This window comes from Aptenodytes patagonicus, chromosome 12, assembly GCF_965638725.1.
Source record: "Aptenodytes patagonicus chromosome 12, bAptPat1.pri.cur, whole genome shotgun sequence".
NCBI lineage: Eukaryota > Metazoa > Chordata > Aves > Sphenisciformes > Spheniscidae > Aptenodytes > Aptenodytes patagonicus.
The window spans coordinates 14770624-14789725 of record NC_134960.1 but is presented as its reverse complement, the minus strand read 5'-3'; the positions used below and the strand labels follow the sequence as shown (position 1 = coordinate 14789725).

At 37.6% G+C, this 19102-nt stretch overlaps 1 protein-coding gene across 4 annotated transcripts in view; it reads left to right on the top strand.

Moving 5' to 3' along the window:
- The window catches only part of GABRB2 (gamma-aminobutyric acid type A receptor subunit beta2), a 181844-nt gene that overhangs the window by 48344 nt on the left and 114398 nt on the right, over positions 1-19102 (top strand). For all 4 annotated transcript variants that reach the window (XM_076349674.1, XM_076349673.1, XM_076349675.1 and 1 more), the window contains one exon: positions 16797-17017. In XM_076349674.1, the coding sequence (XP_076205789.1) occupies positions 16797-17017 (221 nt within the window). The remainder of the gene's footprint in view (positions 1-16796; positions 17018-19102) is intronic.

Below are 19102 nucleotides of genomic sequence, written 5' to 3'. Positions count from 1 at the left end.
AGTAATCTGGTGAATGAAACCATGTTTTCTATAAGTTTTGAAGGATGTTTGATGATTCCTGCTGCTGCAAATTCAGTGTTTGTTTCTGATCCCTGGATTAGTTTGTTTTTCACATCTTTATAGATTTCTGAAAGAGTTCTTGATTTAAAACTTGTGAGGGATTAAATGGGAATATGTCCTTGAGAATTCTGTCTAACAAAGCACACTTGGTCAATTTTGATCATATCCATGTATATAAAAAGATGTGAGAATGATAATGCAATTCCACATGCCAAAAAAGGAAGCAAACGCGTTGCTTTCTGTTACCTGCACAAAACGACTACTGCTCTTGCAAACTCTAGATTAACCTTCCTTTGGGGTGGAGAAAAAGCACAACTGTTCTCAGTTACTTCTGAAGTATTCATAGAGTTCATGGTTTCCTAGGCATTTTGTCTCCCAGAAATTTCAATAAATATCAAGTGACTAAAGTAGAGAGAAGGCAGAAGAGATTGCATCCAGACTGCTGGTTTGGATGTCTAGGTGGAAGGAATAATATAAACCCAAGAGTCCCAACAAGTTGTGTAAATGCCTTCCAAGAAGAGTAGTTGGAAGGAAGTGCTGTGTAAGCTGAAAGTTCGCTCTGTGCAAGATCTGAAAATTGCTTAAAAACCATCCATGTTTTCAGAAGAGTGTCTGCCAAACCAAATACATTCAAAGTACGATTATAATGAAGCTGCTTAATTAAAAATGGGATCTATTTTTCCTGAATAATTTCCTGCTGCATTTATATCTGAATTTGTGAGAAAGGATAAAAGTCTGGCACCAGTAATACTTTTATTACCATTTCCACAACAAGCAGGCTGACTGAAAAAGATGTATGGTATCCTTATTTTGTTAAAATATACTGGATTTGTATTAATGCCAAGTAAGAAATACTTTTCCTGCCATTTCCATTAACCATTTACTTTTCATGCCTTGAGAAATGGCAAGCTTCTGTCTTGCTCTTGATGTTTCCAGCTGTCAAAGCAGTTACTTCCATTTGGTCACTGAAGTACAAGCCTGACAACTGTGGGAGAAATAGTGAACCCCAAAGAAGGAGACAAATTTTGAAAGTTGATGAGATGAGACATTTGATCTAGTAGGAGACAGACAAATAAATTAATCCGTTCAGTAATGAAGGATGCGAGATCGGGGGTTTTTTGGATTCTTGGAGTATGTTTCTGAGAATTGATAGTTACAAGTGTAATGGCATTAAATAAATAGGTCTTGATGACAGGATAGCTTCAGTCTGACAAAGTACAGTCAGGATTGTTTACGAAGTAATTATTAACTATTGTGGAAAATGGAAATGAATTATTTGAATGCACACAAAGTTCTCTGACACAGATGGGAAGCCATGAAGATTAAGATTGAAATAGAGGGAGAAAAAAGAAAAAAAGTTTGTCAAAAAATATCTACTGTATAGGAACAGGGAATAGTTTCATGAGAAGTAAAGTTGTTGGTGACAATTGAAGAGTACAGGAAATACTGAACAATATGTGCATTCACAAACTCAGTGGTAAATGAATCCTGTTGATTTCTAAGTGGCTCAAATAGTTGTGAAACTAAAGAGTGGAGGGAGTTACTGAGCAAATGACACAAAAAGACTGGAATAATAACACACTAAACAATAGATAGAAGCAGTAGTGTGCGATGGCTCTAAAAATCAGACAACAGTGATTTTAAATCAAACTGAAATTAACTTGCAGTAATTGCTAGATTAGGGTGACCATCCTGATTTTTCCTTTTTGAAGCACAGGGAGTTTCTTTCTAAATGAAAATATCAATTTCATTGTTATTAAAATGTTGCCCTAATCCATACAGAAAGTAAGGAAAATTTCCATTTTTCAAGGTCTTCAGGAGCAGTTTGGATAAATCTTTAAGCAGCCTGGTCTGACCTCACAGCTAATCTCGCTTTGAGCAAGAGGTTGGACTACGGACTTCCTGAGGTCTCTTCCAGCCTGAGTTTTCCTATGAAAATATGAAAATACTAATAAAGCATTGTTCCTGCAAATCTGTCCAGTACTAATCTCCTGTTGATTTCTTGTAGATAAAGTATGCAGATTGACTGTGGAAAACTAGGCGTGTTTTGTTGTTGTGGGCATTGCAGCTATTCTTTGCTATAAAGTTTTCTGTATCTGTCAAGGACAATACACTTTTGTAATAGAGGCACTCAGAATGGAAGTTCTTTCCTGTGCGATATTCCAATAGGCTTTGGCTTTGCTGAACCATGAATAATTTAAAGTATAATTAATGCAGGTGCAATGACTGTTAAAGATGCAATATTTTTCCACCTGCTTTTTTTTCAGATTTTTCTCCCTAGAACATAATAATATTAATTTCTTTTTCATCTGAGTACATCACTTATTCTCTTGGAAGTGTCTCTACTAAGTGTGTTCTCTTTGTGGAAGTGTTGGGCTGTCATGCAAATTGGACTTTCTATCAGTTTCCACAGGCTTGGAAAGAAATGATATGTAGTTATTTAAAATTGTCCTTTTACTTCAGTGCTCGCAGTTCTCTGCAGTGCCTGACATTTTTGAGAGAAGCAGCCTGTCACATCTTGGGTTATGGGGAGGAGAGCATTTAAAATACAGGAAAAGGCCTACGTGACATGATGCTGTTTCTTTTTATTCATCCTCACACTCTTCGCTGTTCAAACCCCACGCAACCTGTACGTAAGGGTACGGGATTCAAGAGATTATTGGCCGAGGAGGGCAGCTAAATCAAGGTGTTCTGGTGTATTCCCACAAGATTTATATGTAAACAAGGAAGAAACACATTAGTCTGAAGTGCAGTGTGTAGCCTCTGGTGTATTAGACCATGACATATAAATGCTTATAGGAACGTATCTGTGGGAGATTTCTACTTTCCAGAGTACATTGCTTCTTCCAAGACATCAGTTTGTCACTAACAGATTAATGAACCGTTTTAGAGAACTTCTTGGAATCAGCAGGCCAGAGAGATGAAGTGTTGCAGGATCTGTGACAGTGTTTAACAGAAGTGAACTGCTGTGGGCGCTTCATATGCAAGTGGAGAACGGCATTAAAAATAACTGGCAGAATACAGTTGCCTAGAACCATTTCCATTTGTGTTTCCAAAGTGGGTGCATTTGATAAAAGCAAGTGAGGTATTTGAGGTTTCCACCTAACCTTTGTTTCTTTTTTTATTTAAAAGAAAAAAACCACAAAAATATGAAGAAAAACAGCATAGAAATCGAGCATGATTAGTAGTAGCGTGTGAGAAAATGCATACATAGAGACAGAGGGAGAAGGACTGAGTTCACTTAGAAGAAAAATAGAGCAAAAATAAAATCAGGGTGTGTCATACATGTACCTGGCTTTTTGTCTCCTGTAAATTTCTGTGAAGTATCAGCAGCTCTTGGAGACCATTATAAGCTAATTAAATGACTTAGTTTAACTTTATTTCAGTTATACTATTAAAGGAAACATTATGTATCCTGTTGTTATAATCATAAGATGAACTCTAAATCTTAGTGGAAAGATGGTGGTTTTTTATAAAACTTTTCCTCAAACTCACTTTCTTGCTCTCACTCACTGTTTCTTTCTTACTCAATATTATCTGAGATTGTTGTTTAATAAGTGTAAACATTGCGTTGTAAGTTGATCTTAAATTTTAAATTTATTATTAAATATATCCTTGATGATTTAGTTTTATGTGTTTGTCGTGGTTTAACCTCAGTCAGCAACTGAGCACCACGCAGCCGCTCGCTCACTCCCCCCCAGTGGGATGGGGGAGAGAATCAGAAGGGTAAAAGTGAGAAAACTTGTGGGTTGAGATCAAGACAGTTTAATAGGTAAAGCAAAAGCCGCGCACACAAGCAAAGCAAAACAAGGAATTCATTCACTCCTTCCCCTCGGCAGGCAGGTGTTCAGCCATCTCCAGGGAAGCAGGGCTCCAGCACGCGTAACGGTGACTTGGGAAGACAAACGCCATCGCTCCAAACGTCCCCCCCTTTCTTCTTCTTCCCCCAGCTTTATATGCTGAGCATGACGTCCCATGGTATGGAATGTCCCTTTGGCCAGTTGGGGTCAGCTGTCCTGGCTGTGCCCCCTCCCAGCTTCTTGTGCACCTCCAGCCTTCTCAGTCAATAGAGCATGGGAAGCTGAAAAGTCCTTGGCTAGTGTAAGCATTACCTAGCAACAACTAAAACATCGGTGTGTTATCAACATTGTTCTCACCCTAAATCCAAAACACAGCACTGTACCAGCTACTAGGAAGGAAATTAACTCTATCCCAGCCGAAACCAGGACAGTGTTACAAGTATAAGATAATCATAACTGCCTTGACAAAACTGAGTAACTGAATCTGTATCTTGCTAAAGGATTTTCCAAATCAGAACAGAAAATGCGACGGTGTTCAGTGTCAAGAAGCACTTGAAGAAAATCATTTCATGAATTAATGAGTTAACTGTATTATATTATCAGACACTTTGTTTAGGGCAACATTTAGAAAAATGCTCTGATCTTGTCCACTTTTTCAATGCTAATATAACAGGGTTTCTTGACTGACTACTTAAAATTTAAGTTAAATTTTGAAAAAAATTATAGGGTTGCCCAGATTGATTAGTAATTTCACTCTAATGATGCCTCCTAAAATCTGTCTGACTGAATACTTTAGTCTGAGCTTCTCAGCTCTCTCTTTACTTTTTTGTCTTTAAAATGGAGGTGATGTTTAGTAATTGCATAATGCTGAGACGGCTGAAAATATTGCCTTAGTATTGATTAATATTCATACTGTATCTTTTTTCAAGAACTGTTATACTTTCTGAAAGGTTATCTGAGATGATGTCTTTGGCTCTCAATCAAAAGGGCATTTTCACATAGGTTAATAAGATTTTATTTATCTTGATCTCACAAATCACAAGCAAAGCAAAAATTAATAGTGTTCTCACCTGTGAAAGAATTCATAAGAGAAAAAAAATCTTGAAGGACAGAAAATTAATCTGAAAGCCACCTGAGGTGTTTTGGTATTCTGTGATGCAGAGGGAATATGACGTAGATTTGACAAACAGAGGGTAGCGGTAATACCAGAACAGAACAGCAGAATAGAAAAATGACTTGAGCATATTTAGGAAAATGAAGAATATACATATACATGCTTGCTTTAGTGTGTCTGTTTGTGGAAGTTATCTTGCAGAAACTTCTCCATTGCTAAGTGAGGAGACAGCTAGCTTTTTACCTGAAAGGAAATACTAGCAAAATAATCTGCTTAGTAAAACAAACTAACTATAGCAAAGTAAATTCCTTTGCCTATAAAAATGATGTCGACGGTTGGACTCAATGATCTTAGAGGTCTTTTCCAACCTTAATGATTCTATGATTCTATGATCCAATAAAATATTCATATAGTATTTTTCTTTTTCAAGAAGAGCGTCCTCAGGCAGCCCAATTAAATGGGATCACAGAAGGGACATATTTTTGTTAGAATACTGCATTTCTCAACAGCACAAAGCGTACAAATTCTGTCTGAAGCTCAGATAATCAAATTTTTGTCAGCTATTTTTCATAACTTTTTAATATTAAAATTAAATTTATACTTTTTCATTGAAAAACAAGCCAAACTTTGTGGTTTGTTTTAGTATTTCTGAAAGGAGGATGGTGTCATCACTGATAATGTAGCAATGGGAGTGTTACTATTGCTGTTTTCAATAGTTTTGTAAGCTTTTAGATTGAACCGATTACTTCATCGCTCAGAACAGCTCAGAGTTTCACTGTATTGTCCTAAAGCGTAAACACGCTACCATTCCTTTGCTAGACTGAAGCAGCGCAAGTGACTGCTTAGTGAGATAAATTGGGAATCTGCTTGTGGTTTAGTTTGGACTCTAGGGAATTACTGGTATAGTAACATTTGGAAGTTTAGACCTCTACTGAGAATGCTCTGCTTACAGCACTTCAGATTTTAATTCTTGAGGCTGAAATATTTTGAATTGCTGATAATTGTTAGTAGTTCAGAGAAAATTAACGCTCTGGTGTATAAGGTTAAGTGAGGTGATATAGGACTCCTTAAAATGCCATCAGGCTGTATGTTAAAGGGAAGAACTGTAACTGTTCATGAGGGCTTAACAGATTTTGTAATGGGCAGCCAAATTCTCTAGCAGCCTCACCTTTCGGCAAACTGTGAAGGATGTAAATAAAAAACCTGTTCCAGTAGTAAAATGCTGAGTGCATCTCAAACCATTTTATTCTCATTAACTCTCAGTTTCTATTGGGCAAAAGCCTGCAGTTGGGAATTTAGGGATTGTTATACACCCTTTTAGATGTGAAAAGGCAGACGGAGCTAGCTAGCATAGTAACAGGCATATTAATGGCACTTTTGTCATTGGAGTCTCCTTGCCTTCATGGAGTGACATCTCCTTGGTTGAAGGAAGCAAAGCTATATTTAAAAATAAATAAATAAATTCTGGGAATATTTATTCATTTCAATATTCTCCTTGAAAAATATAGCAAAATACTTACCTTAAAAATAAGTATTATATGCTTTAAATGAATGCCTATTTGTTTTATTATTAATTTTGTAAGTTGTTCAGAAGTTAATTACAATGATACAGAGCAGCATTAACTTGGTAATTCTTTGAGTTTCTAAATGTATTCTTAAGGGTTTGTTTATATGTTAGCAACTCAGGAAACTATAAAGCATCAGGAAAAAGAGCACTCACACAAATGTTATGCCAGTTTAGGTCTGCATCTAGGCATAACCTGAATTCTCATGTTTCAGCCAGATTTAATCTCGCTATCAATTACTATATTCTTATCCTGGGTTTTTTTTTTTGTTGTTGGTTTTTTTTTTTTTTTACTATTAAAAGTATCAGTAAGACACACAGGTTTCTGGTAGCTGTTCGTGGTTTTTTGCTTTTGAGTCTCTTCTGCAAAACAATAGCTTAGGCCACCATCTGCTCTCATCAAACTTTCCAATTGGATCCTCAGTTCTGCTTAATCACCAGTTTACTTCCACTCTATTCAGAAGTTATGATTTTAATTTTTTTTTGTTCTTTAATATTTTCAAGAATATCTTTTACTCTTTTGCAATACTATTAATAATAGGCTACAGTAAGGGAAGCCTAGTAATAAAAACAATATAAATAAGATTTCTGTCGTAGGTATTTACCTTTGAAGATCTGTAGGATTGTACAATTGCATAGGAAATGATCTGTGAACTCAGAATTATTCTCCCTTTTCTGGGAAATGGCTTGTAATACATGAGTAAATAAAAAATTTAAATTCAAATGTAAATAAACTTTTTTCATATTTCTTGTGGCTTAAAATACTTTATTATACTTCAAAGACATGAATAAATAATAATAGCACATAATTTTGTCTGAGGCAGAAAAATACTGTTTCCGTAACTTTTCTTTAAAGTGAGTATAGTTTACATTTATTCATCTTACTTTGCATTTGCATGGTTCATCTGAGAATCCTGCAATGCTGTATAAAGAGGACTAGATCCTTTCAAAAGAGAAAAATCTGAAGATATCAAGATACGTGACACTCTTAAGCAAGTAGCAGTTAGATTACAGTTTTCAGTCCAAGTTCACTTTAATCAATCTTGCTCTTATTATCAAGAGCCAGCAAACCAGAGAGAGCTAAAAGACATACGGCAGATGCTTTTTGATTGGAATGACATGCAGATTGCTGGCTCTGTAAAAGTGCAGTATCATGGTTCGGTCTGGGTGACTTGTCAGAAATTAAAATCAAGTGTCACAGTGTCTTGCTAAACTAATTGACATTACAGGAAACATCAGCCGTAGCTGCTTTATTTCATTTCAGTGCATGAAATATAATGACACTGCATCGCAGTGCAATGTATAAATCACTGTGTAGAAGCAATATAAATATTGGCTACTGTCAGTGGTGCTAAGGAGGCACAAATTCATGATCTTGTTGCTGAAATGGTAAGCAGTCTCTTACTACAGATTTCATATAATCAGTAGTAAGAAGTTTTATGTCTAGGAGTCAAGCTCTGCTGACAGTGATTTGGCTTTCATACGCAAGTCTCTTGCTTGATTCAATAATACTGTGTTTTTCTGAGAACTGTTGTAGGAGATAAACAGTTCATCTTTGCTTATTTGTTCAACTGAGAAATGAGAATTGCTATGAATAATTCTGGGATAGTTGCTGCAGAATAAATGGTAAGTTTACTTGTTGGGATCTCTTCCTTTTTGGAAAGATCATAGACTTTAGATCATACAATTCCTGTCAAGAAAAACTACCTGGTAAGTTTTAGGAGACAATTAACTAGAAGTGTTTCATGGATTTGAAGCCAGCCTGAGATGTGGGACTCAATAGATTGAGAGAGTTCAGCTTGAACTCTGTGTAAGGTTCTTGATGTCATTGTCATTTTTTTGAAATGATTTACAGAATGTGAAAAATACTTTTTTGAAAGGACGTATGACAGAATTTATTTTGACACTTCTTTAGTATCACCCATTCTTTCAACAGTTCATTCTACTTCTATGTAAGTCGCTTTGTGGTGTCTCCAGTGTTAACAGAGCAGGCTTTTATGTTAATTTTCTTGACGTGAGTATGAGATAGGTAATTATGAATCAAACATGTTGTAGTGGTTGGTTTTAAACAAAATGAGGATTCAAAGGATCACCAGTCAGCACTCAGGAAAAGACATTGCTTTTGAAATAAATCCACTGAAGCTCCTTTAGCTTGAAGTGCTTTGTTTTGTATTGTTTTATACTCCATTCGAGTAGTGAAACGTGTTGCGTGCTTCCCACTGTAGAAACTGCACACGTCAGTGATAACTTCATTTGAGTCTGAGGAGGAAGTAGAATTAACATTTGCTCCTTTCTTCCTTTAATATTCTATTAAGATACACTTTGCAGTGTAGATGTATGCTTTTAATAATTTACTTAATAGCACTTTTAAATGTGTCATCAACAGACAGCTTTTTAAATGTACATGGTAAATAAATATAACATTCGGGCAAAATCTTCAGCTTCAAGCATTTTCAGAAGGAAATTATTTAGCATTAAAAATGCCATACTGGGAAATGTAGTAAAGTATTTTTACAAGTTAGGAATAACCAGGAAAGTGATGAGAAGTGGACTTAAGCCAAACCTCAAATGAGTTCTCCATTCATTACTGATGAGTAGAGATAAATAGCTTCTTCAACTCCGTGCTGCTATATCTTGTATTTATAACATACAGAATGTTCCTTCTACTTATTTTTCTTTTCTCCTTCAAAGTTTCCTAATTTTATTACTTCCACAGTGTTTTAATAGCTGTGTTATATCCCTGTTAATACAAGTGTTGGTATACATTTTTAGGCTGCACTGTGAATCAGTCCTGTTTTGTGTAACACAGAAGAAAAAGCTAATTTTAAATGTTCTTTTTCTCACATTGGACCTTATACTCGTGCTTTGGAAAAACTTTACATCTGGCACAGTCTTTTGCATTAGACTCCCACTGTCATTGTGAATGTTCATGAAATTTATTTCCTTTTTTGCCTTGATCCTTTTTCCAATATAAAAAGAGGACCAGCAATATACATTTCACATTATTGGCCCATGGGTGGGTTTAGCTAAGGCCTGTGTTCTAATCTTTTTAAGCTAATAATAGGCTCAAACTGGCATTTCTTTTTTGGCTTAAGAAAACTTTTATTTGAGAGTATTAATAAAATCATAGAATCATAGACTAGTTTGGGTTGGAAGGGACCTCTAAAGGTCATCTAGTCCAAACCCCCTGCCGTGGGCAGGGACATCTTCAACTAGATCACGTTGCTCAGAGCCCTGTCCAACCTGACCTTGAATGTTGCCAGGGATGGGGCATCCACCACCTCTCCGGGCAACCTGGGCCAGTGTTTCACCACCCTCAGCGTAAAAAATTTCTTCCTTATAGCTAGTCTAAATCTACCCCCCTTCAGTTTAAAGCCATTCCCCCTTGTCCTGTCGCAACAGGCCCTGCTAAAAAGTTTGCCGCCATCTTTTTTATAAGCCCTCTTTAAGTACTGATAGGCTGCAAGAAGGTCTCCCCAAAGCCTTCTCTTCTCTAGGCTGGACAACCCCAACTCTCTCAGCCTTTCTTCACAGGAGAGGTGTTCCATCCCCCTGATCATTGTCGTGGCCCTCTTCTGGACCCGCTCCAACAGGTCCGTGTCTTTCTTATGCTGAGGGCTCCAGAGCTGGACGCAGTACTCCAGGTGGGGTCTCAGCAGAGCAGAGCAGAGGGGCAGAATCCCCTCCCTCGACCTGCTGGCCACGCTGCTTTGGATGCAGCCCAGGATACGGTTGGTCTTCTGGGCTGCGAGCGCACATTGCTGGCTCATGTCCAGCTTTTCATCCACCAGTACCCCCAAGTCCTTCTCGGCAGGGCTGCTCTCAATCCCTTCATCCCCCAGCCTGGCTTGAAACTGAGGGTTGCCCCGACCCAGGTGCAGGACCTTGCATTTGGCCTTGTTGAACCTCAGGAGGTTCACACAGGCCCACTTCTTGAGCTTGTCCAGGTCCCTCTGGATGGCATCCCGTCCCTCTGGCGTGTCGACCGCACCACTCAGCTTGGTGTCATCTGCAAACTTGCTGAGGGTGCCCTCGATCCCACTGTCTATGTCATTGATGAAGATATTAAACAGTACTGGTCCCAATACGGACCCCTGCGGGACACCACTCGTCACCAGTCTCCATCTGGACATTGAGCCCTTGACCACTACCCTCTGGATGCGACCATCCAACCAATTCCTCACCCACCGGACAGTCCACCCATCAAATCCGTACCTCTCCAGTTGAGAGAGAAGGATGTTGTGGGGGACCGTGTCAAAGGCCTTACAGAGGTCCAGACAGATGACATCTGTAGCCCTTCCCGTGTCCACTGATGTAGTCATTCTGTTATAGAAGGCCACTAGGTTAGTCAGGCAGGACTTGCCCTTGGTGAAGCCATGCTGGCTGTCTCAAATCACCTCCCTGTCCTCCATGTGTCTTAGCATAGCTTCCAGGAGGATCTGTTCCATGATCTTCCCAGGCACAGGGATGAGACTGACTGGCCTGTAGTTCCCCGGGTCTTCCTTTTTTCCCTTTTTAAAAATGGGGGTTATGTTTCCCCTTTTCCGGTCAGTGGGAACTTCACCAGACTGCCACGACTTCTCAAATACGATGGATAGTGGCTTAGGAACTTCATCCGCCGGTTCCTTCAGGACCTGTGGATGCATCTCATGAGGTCCCATGGACTTGTGCACCTTCAGGTGCCTTAGATGGTCTCGCACCCGATGTTCTCCCACAGTGGGTGGCTCTTCATTCTCCCAGTCCCTGCCTTTGCTTTCTGCAGCTTGGGCAGTGAGGCTCAAGCACTTGCCGGTGAAGACCGAGGCAAAAATGTCATTGAGTACCTCTGCCTTCTCCATATCCCAGGTAACCAGGTCTCCTGTTTTGTTCCAGAGAGGGCCCACATTTTCCCTTGTCTTCCTTTTATCCCTGACATACCTATAGAATCTTTTCTTGTTGCCCTTGATGTCCCTGTCCAGATTTAATTCTATCAGGGCTTTAGCTTTCCTGATCTGGTCCCTGGCTGCTCAGACAATTTCTCTGTATTCCTCCCAGGCTACCTGTCCTTGCTTCCACCCTCTGTAGGCTTCCTTTTTGTGTTGGAGTTTGTCCAGGAGCTCCTTGTTCATCCATGCAGGCCTCCTGGTGTTTTTGCCAGACTTCCTCTTTGTTGGGATGCATCACTCCTGAGCTTGGAGGAGGTGATCCTTGAATATTACCCAGCTTTCTTGGGCCCCTCTTCCCTCCAGGGCTTTGTCTCATGGCACTCTACCAAGCAGATCGCTGAAAAGGTCAAAGTCTGCTCTCCTGAAGTCCAGGGTAGTGAGCTTGCTGTGCGCCCTCCTTGGTGCCCTCAGAATCTTGAACTCCACCATTTTGTGGTCACTGTAGCCCAGGCTGCCCTTGAGCTTCACATTCCCCACCAGCCCCTCCTTGTTGGTGAGAACAAGGTCCAGCGTAGCACCTCGCCTCGTTGGCTCCTCTACCACTTGCAGAAGGAAGCTATCATTGACGCATTCCAGGAACCTCCCGGATTGCTTATGCCCTGCCGTGTTGTCCTTCCAACAGATGTCGGGGTGGTTGAAGTCCCCAATGAGGACCAGGGCTTGTGAGTGTGAGGCTGCTCCTGTCTGTCTATAGAGGGCCTCATCCTCTCGGTCTTCCTGGTCAGGTGGCCTGTAGCAGACCCCCACTGTAATGTCATCTGTGATGACAAATTAGAAATGAGAGAATATAAATAAGAGTGCCAGTTTTCAGATTTGATGCTTTCCTGTGCAGTATGTTCCCTTGGATCTTTGAAGTTGAGGGTCATTAACTGACAGCTTGGCTGTCTGTAACAATTCTGCTTATCTAAATTTAAGTTTAAATCTCCCAGTGTATATACGTTTCCGGCAGCTAAAAGTGTTTGCAGACAATAACCGCACAAAGATAATGTTCAGGATGAAAGTTACTCATAAATATGCTAATATTAATAAAAGTGTTTGTTACTTTTTTATTCATTTGAGAAAATTTGCATTAAGATTAACATTGTCTCATATTTGCTGCTTTTCTGTTCGTTGTTTGAAATAAAGAAGAAGAAAACTGGAAAGCTGAACTTTAACTGGTGAGGAAAAGAGAAGTCGTCTTTTCTTTGATCAAGGTAGAATAGGAGTAACCATCCATTTTCTGTTGCCTAAATTTCTGTTTCTGGACAGAATAAAGAAGTTTATTAAATTTAAATGTATGTGAAAAATAGAATAATAACGAAAGCTATACAAATTATAAAATTTGTGCATTTACAGAAAATACAGTATTTGCCTATTTATATTCTAGGTTTTGCTTGTAACTTTGTCTATACTAATAAAATTCTGTACAGCATTTCAGGGTTCACATGCTCAGGGTAACTGATGAACCTATTTATTTATATTTGTACAATGTGTCTCTGCATGCCCGTACTGTAAATAGTCTCTACCTTTTGTAGGTTATGTCTGTGTAATGGTACACACAGACATAATCATCATGAGGTTTGTTTTCATATTTCTTTCAACTAATTATAATTACTGCCTTGTGCTAGTCTTTTTAAATGAATTCACTCCTGTTTCATCTTCATACTTACACTGAGCTTCTAACAATCACATCCTATGAATTTAATAGGATGCTAAGGCCTTAAAAAATTAAAATCATCCTTTACTAGCCACTTCTATTCCTCTACTTCTTTTGTGTGCCTGTCTTCCTAAAGAGACAAGATGTTTGCATGTTTGTTTTGATGTTTATCCTTAGAATAGAGGGGAATTCCCATCTTTAATATGAGTTTAACAGACTTTTTTCCTGTAGTATTTCTGCTAGATGAAAATGTTCTTAATCCCAAAGTATAAAGCATCTTGGGATACTTCCAGGGACATTTTGTACCTGCACATCTTCTTTTTGAATTACTGTTTCATTTGGGATTTTGAAGACAGATGACTCCATCCTTTCTAACGAATGAATTATGTGATGGGTTTTTCTTTTTTTCTAACTTATCACTTTGAAATATGTAGCTTGGAACACATTTATTTTTAATAATAATTTAAAAAAAACCCCACCTAAATTCAAAAGATTGTGAGGGTTTAAAAAAAAATATTTAAGGTGTCCTGTTTTGACCATCAGAAACTCCAGTCACATCTGAAACTAGGGCCAACAGATGACAAATAACTTTTAGCTGGAACACCAGCTCTGTTCCTGGAACACAGTGTGTTTTGATTCTGAACTCCAGCCTGGTGACTTGGCTTTTCTTTCAGCTATACTAGTGCTCCAAATTTACAGTTTTACCTAATTCATTTTTATGCACTGAACCATGCATGTTTAGTTTTCTTCCTCTTCTTCTTTTTCTCTTTTATTGAGGTGCAAAGAGGGAAGCATGTTCTAGATATAGATATATATGCTATATATTAAAACGTAGATTATTTCTTAGAATAGGAATAAAATGCAACATTCCAAGGATAATAGGGGAGCAATCGCTACAGCTCATCTACTTTATGTTGTGATATGTTAGTATAATGAAGACTAATACATTTTCTTACTGGCAATATATTACTGAACATTTTCTGGTATCTGGTTATGAATCAAATACTGCAGAACAGTGATGAAGCATAACAGTAAAATTCTTCAGATGTAGGTGGAACATTCTTGCAAGCAGACTCTCATCTTGATCCTGGGGGGGTGGGGAGGGGAAGAGATTTCAGATCATTAGAACTCATCAGATTAGAATAGTTACCATGCAAATATATTTGGTAGTAAAATAATTGGAAAAACTTATTTGGTGTTTACCTACTTGTAACCATGCAGTTTTGTTAATGCTTGTGACACCCTGCCAAAGCTGAGCAGTGTTCCATGTACATACTTCCATTAGCAACTGCTAATGCTGAAGGCATAGCAAGTGAAGATGATTGACTTTTAACCATCACAAATAGGAAGAGGGCCGAAGGGACAGCACTACCATTCTGGTTTTGTGTTGACAAGGAAGAAATGCCGTAACTATTCTCAACAGGAACATGTATTTCTCCCTGCTTCAGTGAAAACTGAAGAGGCATTTTGAAGCTCATGTATGTGGGCTCTTCTGGGGAAGGATGCATAAAAAATAAGAGTATTTCCACCATGGAAATACATCTCTCTGTAGAAAAACAGTTTACACTGATTCATCTGTGCACACACTGTTCTGCAGAAGAGGAGGCAGGGTCAATTAGCTTCTAGGTGCTGTGTCATTGCCTAGAGAACTCTGCTGGAATAGCCATAGTTGTCACAGGCCCTCCCTAATGCGTGTTTTTAAGGGTGGACTGTGTACATTTTAAAGTGAATAATTATACCAACCTAATTTATGCATAAAACGTTTCATTAATAAAGAAAGGAAAAACAGTTTTCTGGATACTCAGACATTTGTAATGAAAGTTATATCTGATTTTCATTTTCTTTTTAATTTGCCATTGACACTGGCTTGAATTCATTTCACTTAACTGGAGGCACTTCACCAATGTGCATAGGTTAGGACTGATTGCTCTAGATGCTCTAAAATCAGTGGAGAGAGATGTGTCTCCAGGGCTTGAAGTTAAGTAGAATGAAACCCACCCCTCTGCATAGCAGTAGAAGAAATTTAGTGTGTCTGTTTTTCCATTCACCAAGGAAGGTAACTTTTTCATGTACCTTCTGTGAGATTTGGTGTTTATCAAGTCCTAGGCTGTCCTGTAATAAGATAGTTTCTGGAAATGTAAAACTATTTTTTTTTTTTTAAAGTAAATTTCAGTGATTTCTTACAGGGGAATTTTTGTAGATTTTTTTGAAAGTTCAGTCTGTGAAACTGCAAAATAAAATTTTACTTTTGTATTCTGTGAGAAGTTCTGTATAGTGTTCATCTGTCAAATATTTTTTTTAAATGAAAATGCTTGTAAAATACAGTTGTGGCAGGTGCTTTTAAAGTATTTCAGCAGGAAGATTAATGTTTCTTTGCCAACTGTAATAAAAACAGTGTCAATAGTGGTCTCTCCTTTAAAATACAAAGTAGCTAATGAGAACTAATATTGCAATTTATGCAGTAAAATGTTCATATCTTGCATGCTTTTCTCTGTTATGCAGTAATAGAAATTAGTTTGTGAGATGTAGTCGCCATAGCTAATTATTTATTCTAAGTTAGGTGAGATTTCTTGTTTTCAGGTGCCTCAGACTGATGCATAGATACAGACGTTCACACTCTGATGTGGCTGAATCCTGGGGTTGCTGATAATCTCAGCAGCTTTTGTTGACTTTCTGTTGAAAGCAATCTTTTGTAAGCGAACAGTTTTCACTGTTTAATGAAGTCCATGTTAAATACGAATTCTAAATCAAAATAGTCTGAAGACTGATTATGACTTCTGTAAAACAAGTAAAACAAAATACTGGTTTTAGAATATTCCTCCTTTTGGTATTCCTTCAGTATTGTTTTACAGCCCTTGACCGATCTACAGCTCCTTTGTGTATTATTTATGGAGGTTTTTTAGTATAGGCTAATGTATAATAAATATTCTGCCTCTGTATAACAGGACTTACAAAAATATAATTTTTGTAATTACATTGTTCTCTAAAACACCAAAAGATCAAAACATCTCCGAAGTACTGTACATTTGTAGCCTGCATCAAGACAAAGCAAGTCTCGTAATACTGCAAATATTTACCCAGATGTTTATTTGTGCTCTCTGAATTGTTCCGTTGAAGTAACCAGAGTTACTTCATCTGTAAAATTAAGTAGAAGACTAAGGCTCTGTGGCATAGAAATCTCAGAGACTTCCCATTGATTTCAGTGCCCGGGGGAAAGTTAACAGACTTTGAAGAGATTTTAATTTAGAGAAGCGTTTGGGTGGTAGCTGCAACTTCAGAGATACAAGGCCTGATCCAGAGCTCTATTGAATACAGTGGAGACCATGAGATGAAATTCAGATGTGTGAATGTTCCTGTTTTCTAGAACTCCTAGGCTTGTAAAGTGCTACAGAAATTGCAGACCGTTAAGCTTCTACAATTTTTTTCTGTTTTGTTTTTAAATATTGAAATGAGAACTCCCAAGTGATTCATAAAATGTAAATACCCCATCTTTTCTCTATTCTCATTTCTGTTATTAAGTATACACAAGATGTTCAGTACTGTAAAAATAAATAAATTTACTTATGGAAATTCTGAACAGAAGTGTTTGCCTTTAAGAACAGTCGCAATGAATAAATGCCTATTTGCATTATTTTTTTTTTGCATATGTATGCTGTCTGTTTCAATGCAAACTTTTTTTTTGTTTTTATAATCACAGGATTATACCTTGACAATGTACTTTCAGCAAGCATGGAGGGATAAGAGGCTGTCGTATAATGTAATACCTCTAAACCTTACTCTGGACAACAGAGTAGCTGATCAGCTGTGGGTTCCAGATACCTATTTTCTGAATGACAAGAAGTCATTTGTACATGGTGTCACTGTGAAGAACAGGATGATACGTTTGCATCCAGATGGGACAGTCCTTTATGGACTCAGGTCAGTATGAACCATTTCTAAATCTTCTGTCTTTTTATTTTTAGTCTTTTAATCAAGGCTTCAAATTAAAACCCGTTCTTTGCCTTTTTTAATCCTTTCCTTTTGATTGCTGTATTCTATGTAACTGATGATATTCCAAAAACAATTTTAACTTAAGTATTCTACGAATGGATAAATTTTTTTAAATTTTTTTTTTAATATAAAATTTGGAGATAAACTGCCATTTTTAGTACAGTTCAGACATTTGTATTAAGAACAGATAAGACTAAATATTATTTTAAATACTCATTCTGGATTAAAAGCCAGTTTTAGAACTGCTTCTTCAAAGGAATTGAAATAAGAAATACAAAATGAAGATTAGAGGAAAAAAGGGAAAATGTATGACAGCTGAATTGATATTTCAACTAACTGATATGGTTTTAAAATATTGTTGATTGAATATTAGATTGGTTTGTATGCTACCCAGATGAATCAGTTTTCTGATTTTCACTACGGTGAGGTATGACTTGAAATGTTTTTCAGCCTGATGTTGTTATTGTGTATGACCGTATGGAGAGCGGTGACTGGAGAAATCAACAGAAGAACTTCACTCTTGAGAAGTTCTGAAAACTGGGGGAAAATGTCTGTTTAGCAGTGTTTATAGAAAAAATAATTACCGAGAAAGTGATTTAAATATATTCCTGCAAAACATGACTGACTTAATATGGTGTGAGTAGGTAACAAAATGGAAAGCAAGCATTGACTGGGTTAAAAAAAAGAAAATGCTGCAGAACTTAAATCTAGAATGTGTCTCATTTTCATACTGAGAATAAGATAGAATAATAATAATTTTTGGGAAGACAATTCTTAAAACTTGTTAGTGTATTTCTTTTCTTTTTCAGTGAAATTTTTCTATTGTCTGCCTATAACTATCATGTCAAGAAGCATGCACTTTTAACTTGGTTATTTTCTACCCAGCTGTAAAGGAAAGTGGCACAGTCTTATATATTTAGTTCTGTCACTTGAACAAACCTGGACCATGAAGTTCATATCTAATTAAGATCACCTATTATGAGTCACTGATCTTGATGCCTTTAGTTTTGTTATTGCAATTTAACATGCGGGTGTTTCTGGACATACTTACCATGACCTACTTAGATTAAGGAGACAGCTGAGCAAATATAACAAATCTTGATATGTATTAATGTGTTTCTCTTTAGAGGCTTTTGTTTACAACATGGCTACCTAAATTGGAACTCAAATGCCTAAAACTAAGTCCTAAGCTGTCCTAGGACTTCAGGCTTAACACTTTTGGCATTTGACCTCAATTTTCACACCCAAACCTGAAAATTTCTGGGGTGATAAAGTTTAGCCAATCACTTGTGCCAGGAAGTGCCTTTCTCAGGACAGGTGGCTTCTAGCTCCTAGGTAGAAATCATTCTCCTTGAGACTGGGAGAGACTAGATCAGTGCTCTCACCACTATGCTGGAGTCAGGCTTCAGATGCCTCCTGTCTGGATGATCCCTGGACTCTTGCAGTCTGTGCCAGATGGTGATTCATCTCCAGAAAAGGGGGGGGTGAAAGTGTGTAAATGTTCACTTAGCAGGTAATTCATGGTTTTGAGGCACTCTCCTAATGTGCAAGATGCCGATTTCATCTTTCGTTGTAGAAGCTAGAACATCTTCCACTTGGTGGAAAAGATCTGGGCTTTTCCTGGCTCCTTACCTTCCTCTACGTTTAAGGAATAGCACTGCCTTTTATGGCTGACAGATTATTTTTCTACTTAAAAAGTAAATGAAAAAAATAAAGGACTGTGATAGCTACTAAAAGGAATTACAATAACTAGCTACATCTGGTACATAGCAGAAGTATGCCTTCTTGAAGTGCTTGCTACAGTAGGAAAGTATGTAAGTGAATTTAAGAGCAGCAGCATAGGAATTTTTACGAAACATGTGCCAAGGTAGAGAGTTTTGTTAAAACATGCAAAAATAATATCTTTCTTTTTTCAGAAACTGAAACTCTGTATTTCATTGCTAGATCTGTAACACAGACCAGATATCTCTTATGAACTGTAGAGAAACATTTTGCCACATATAACTAAATGAA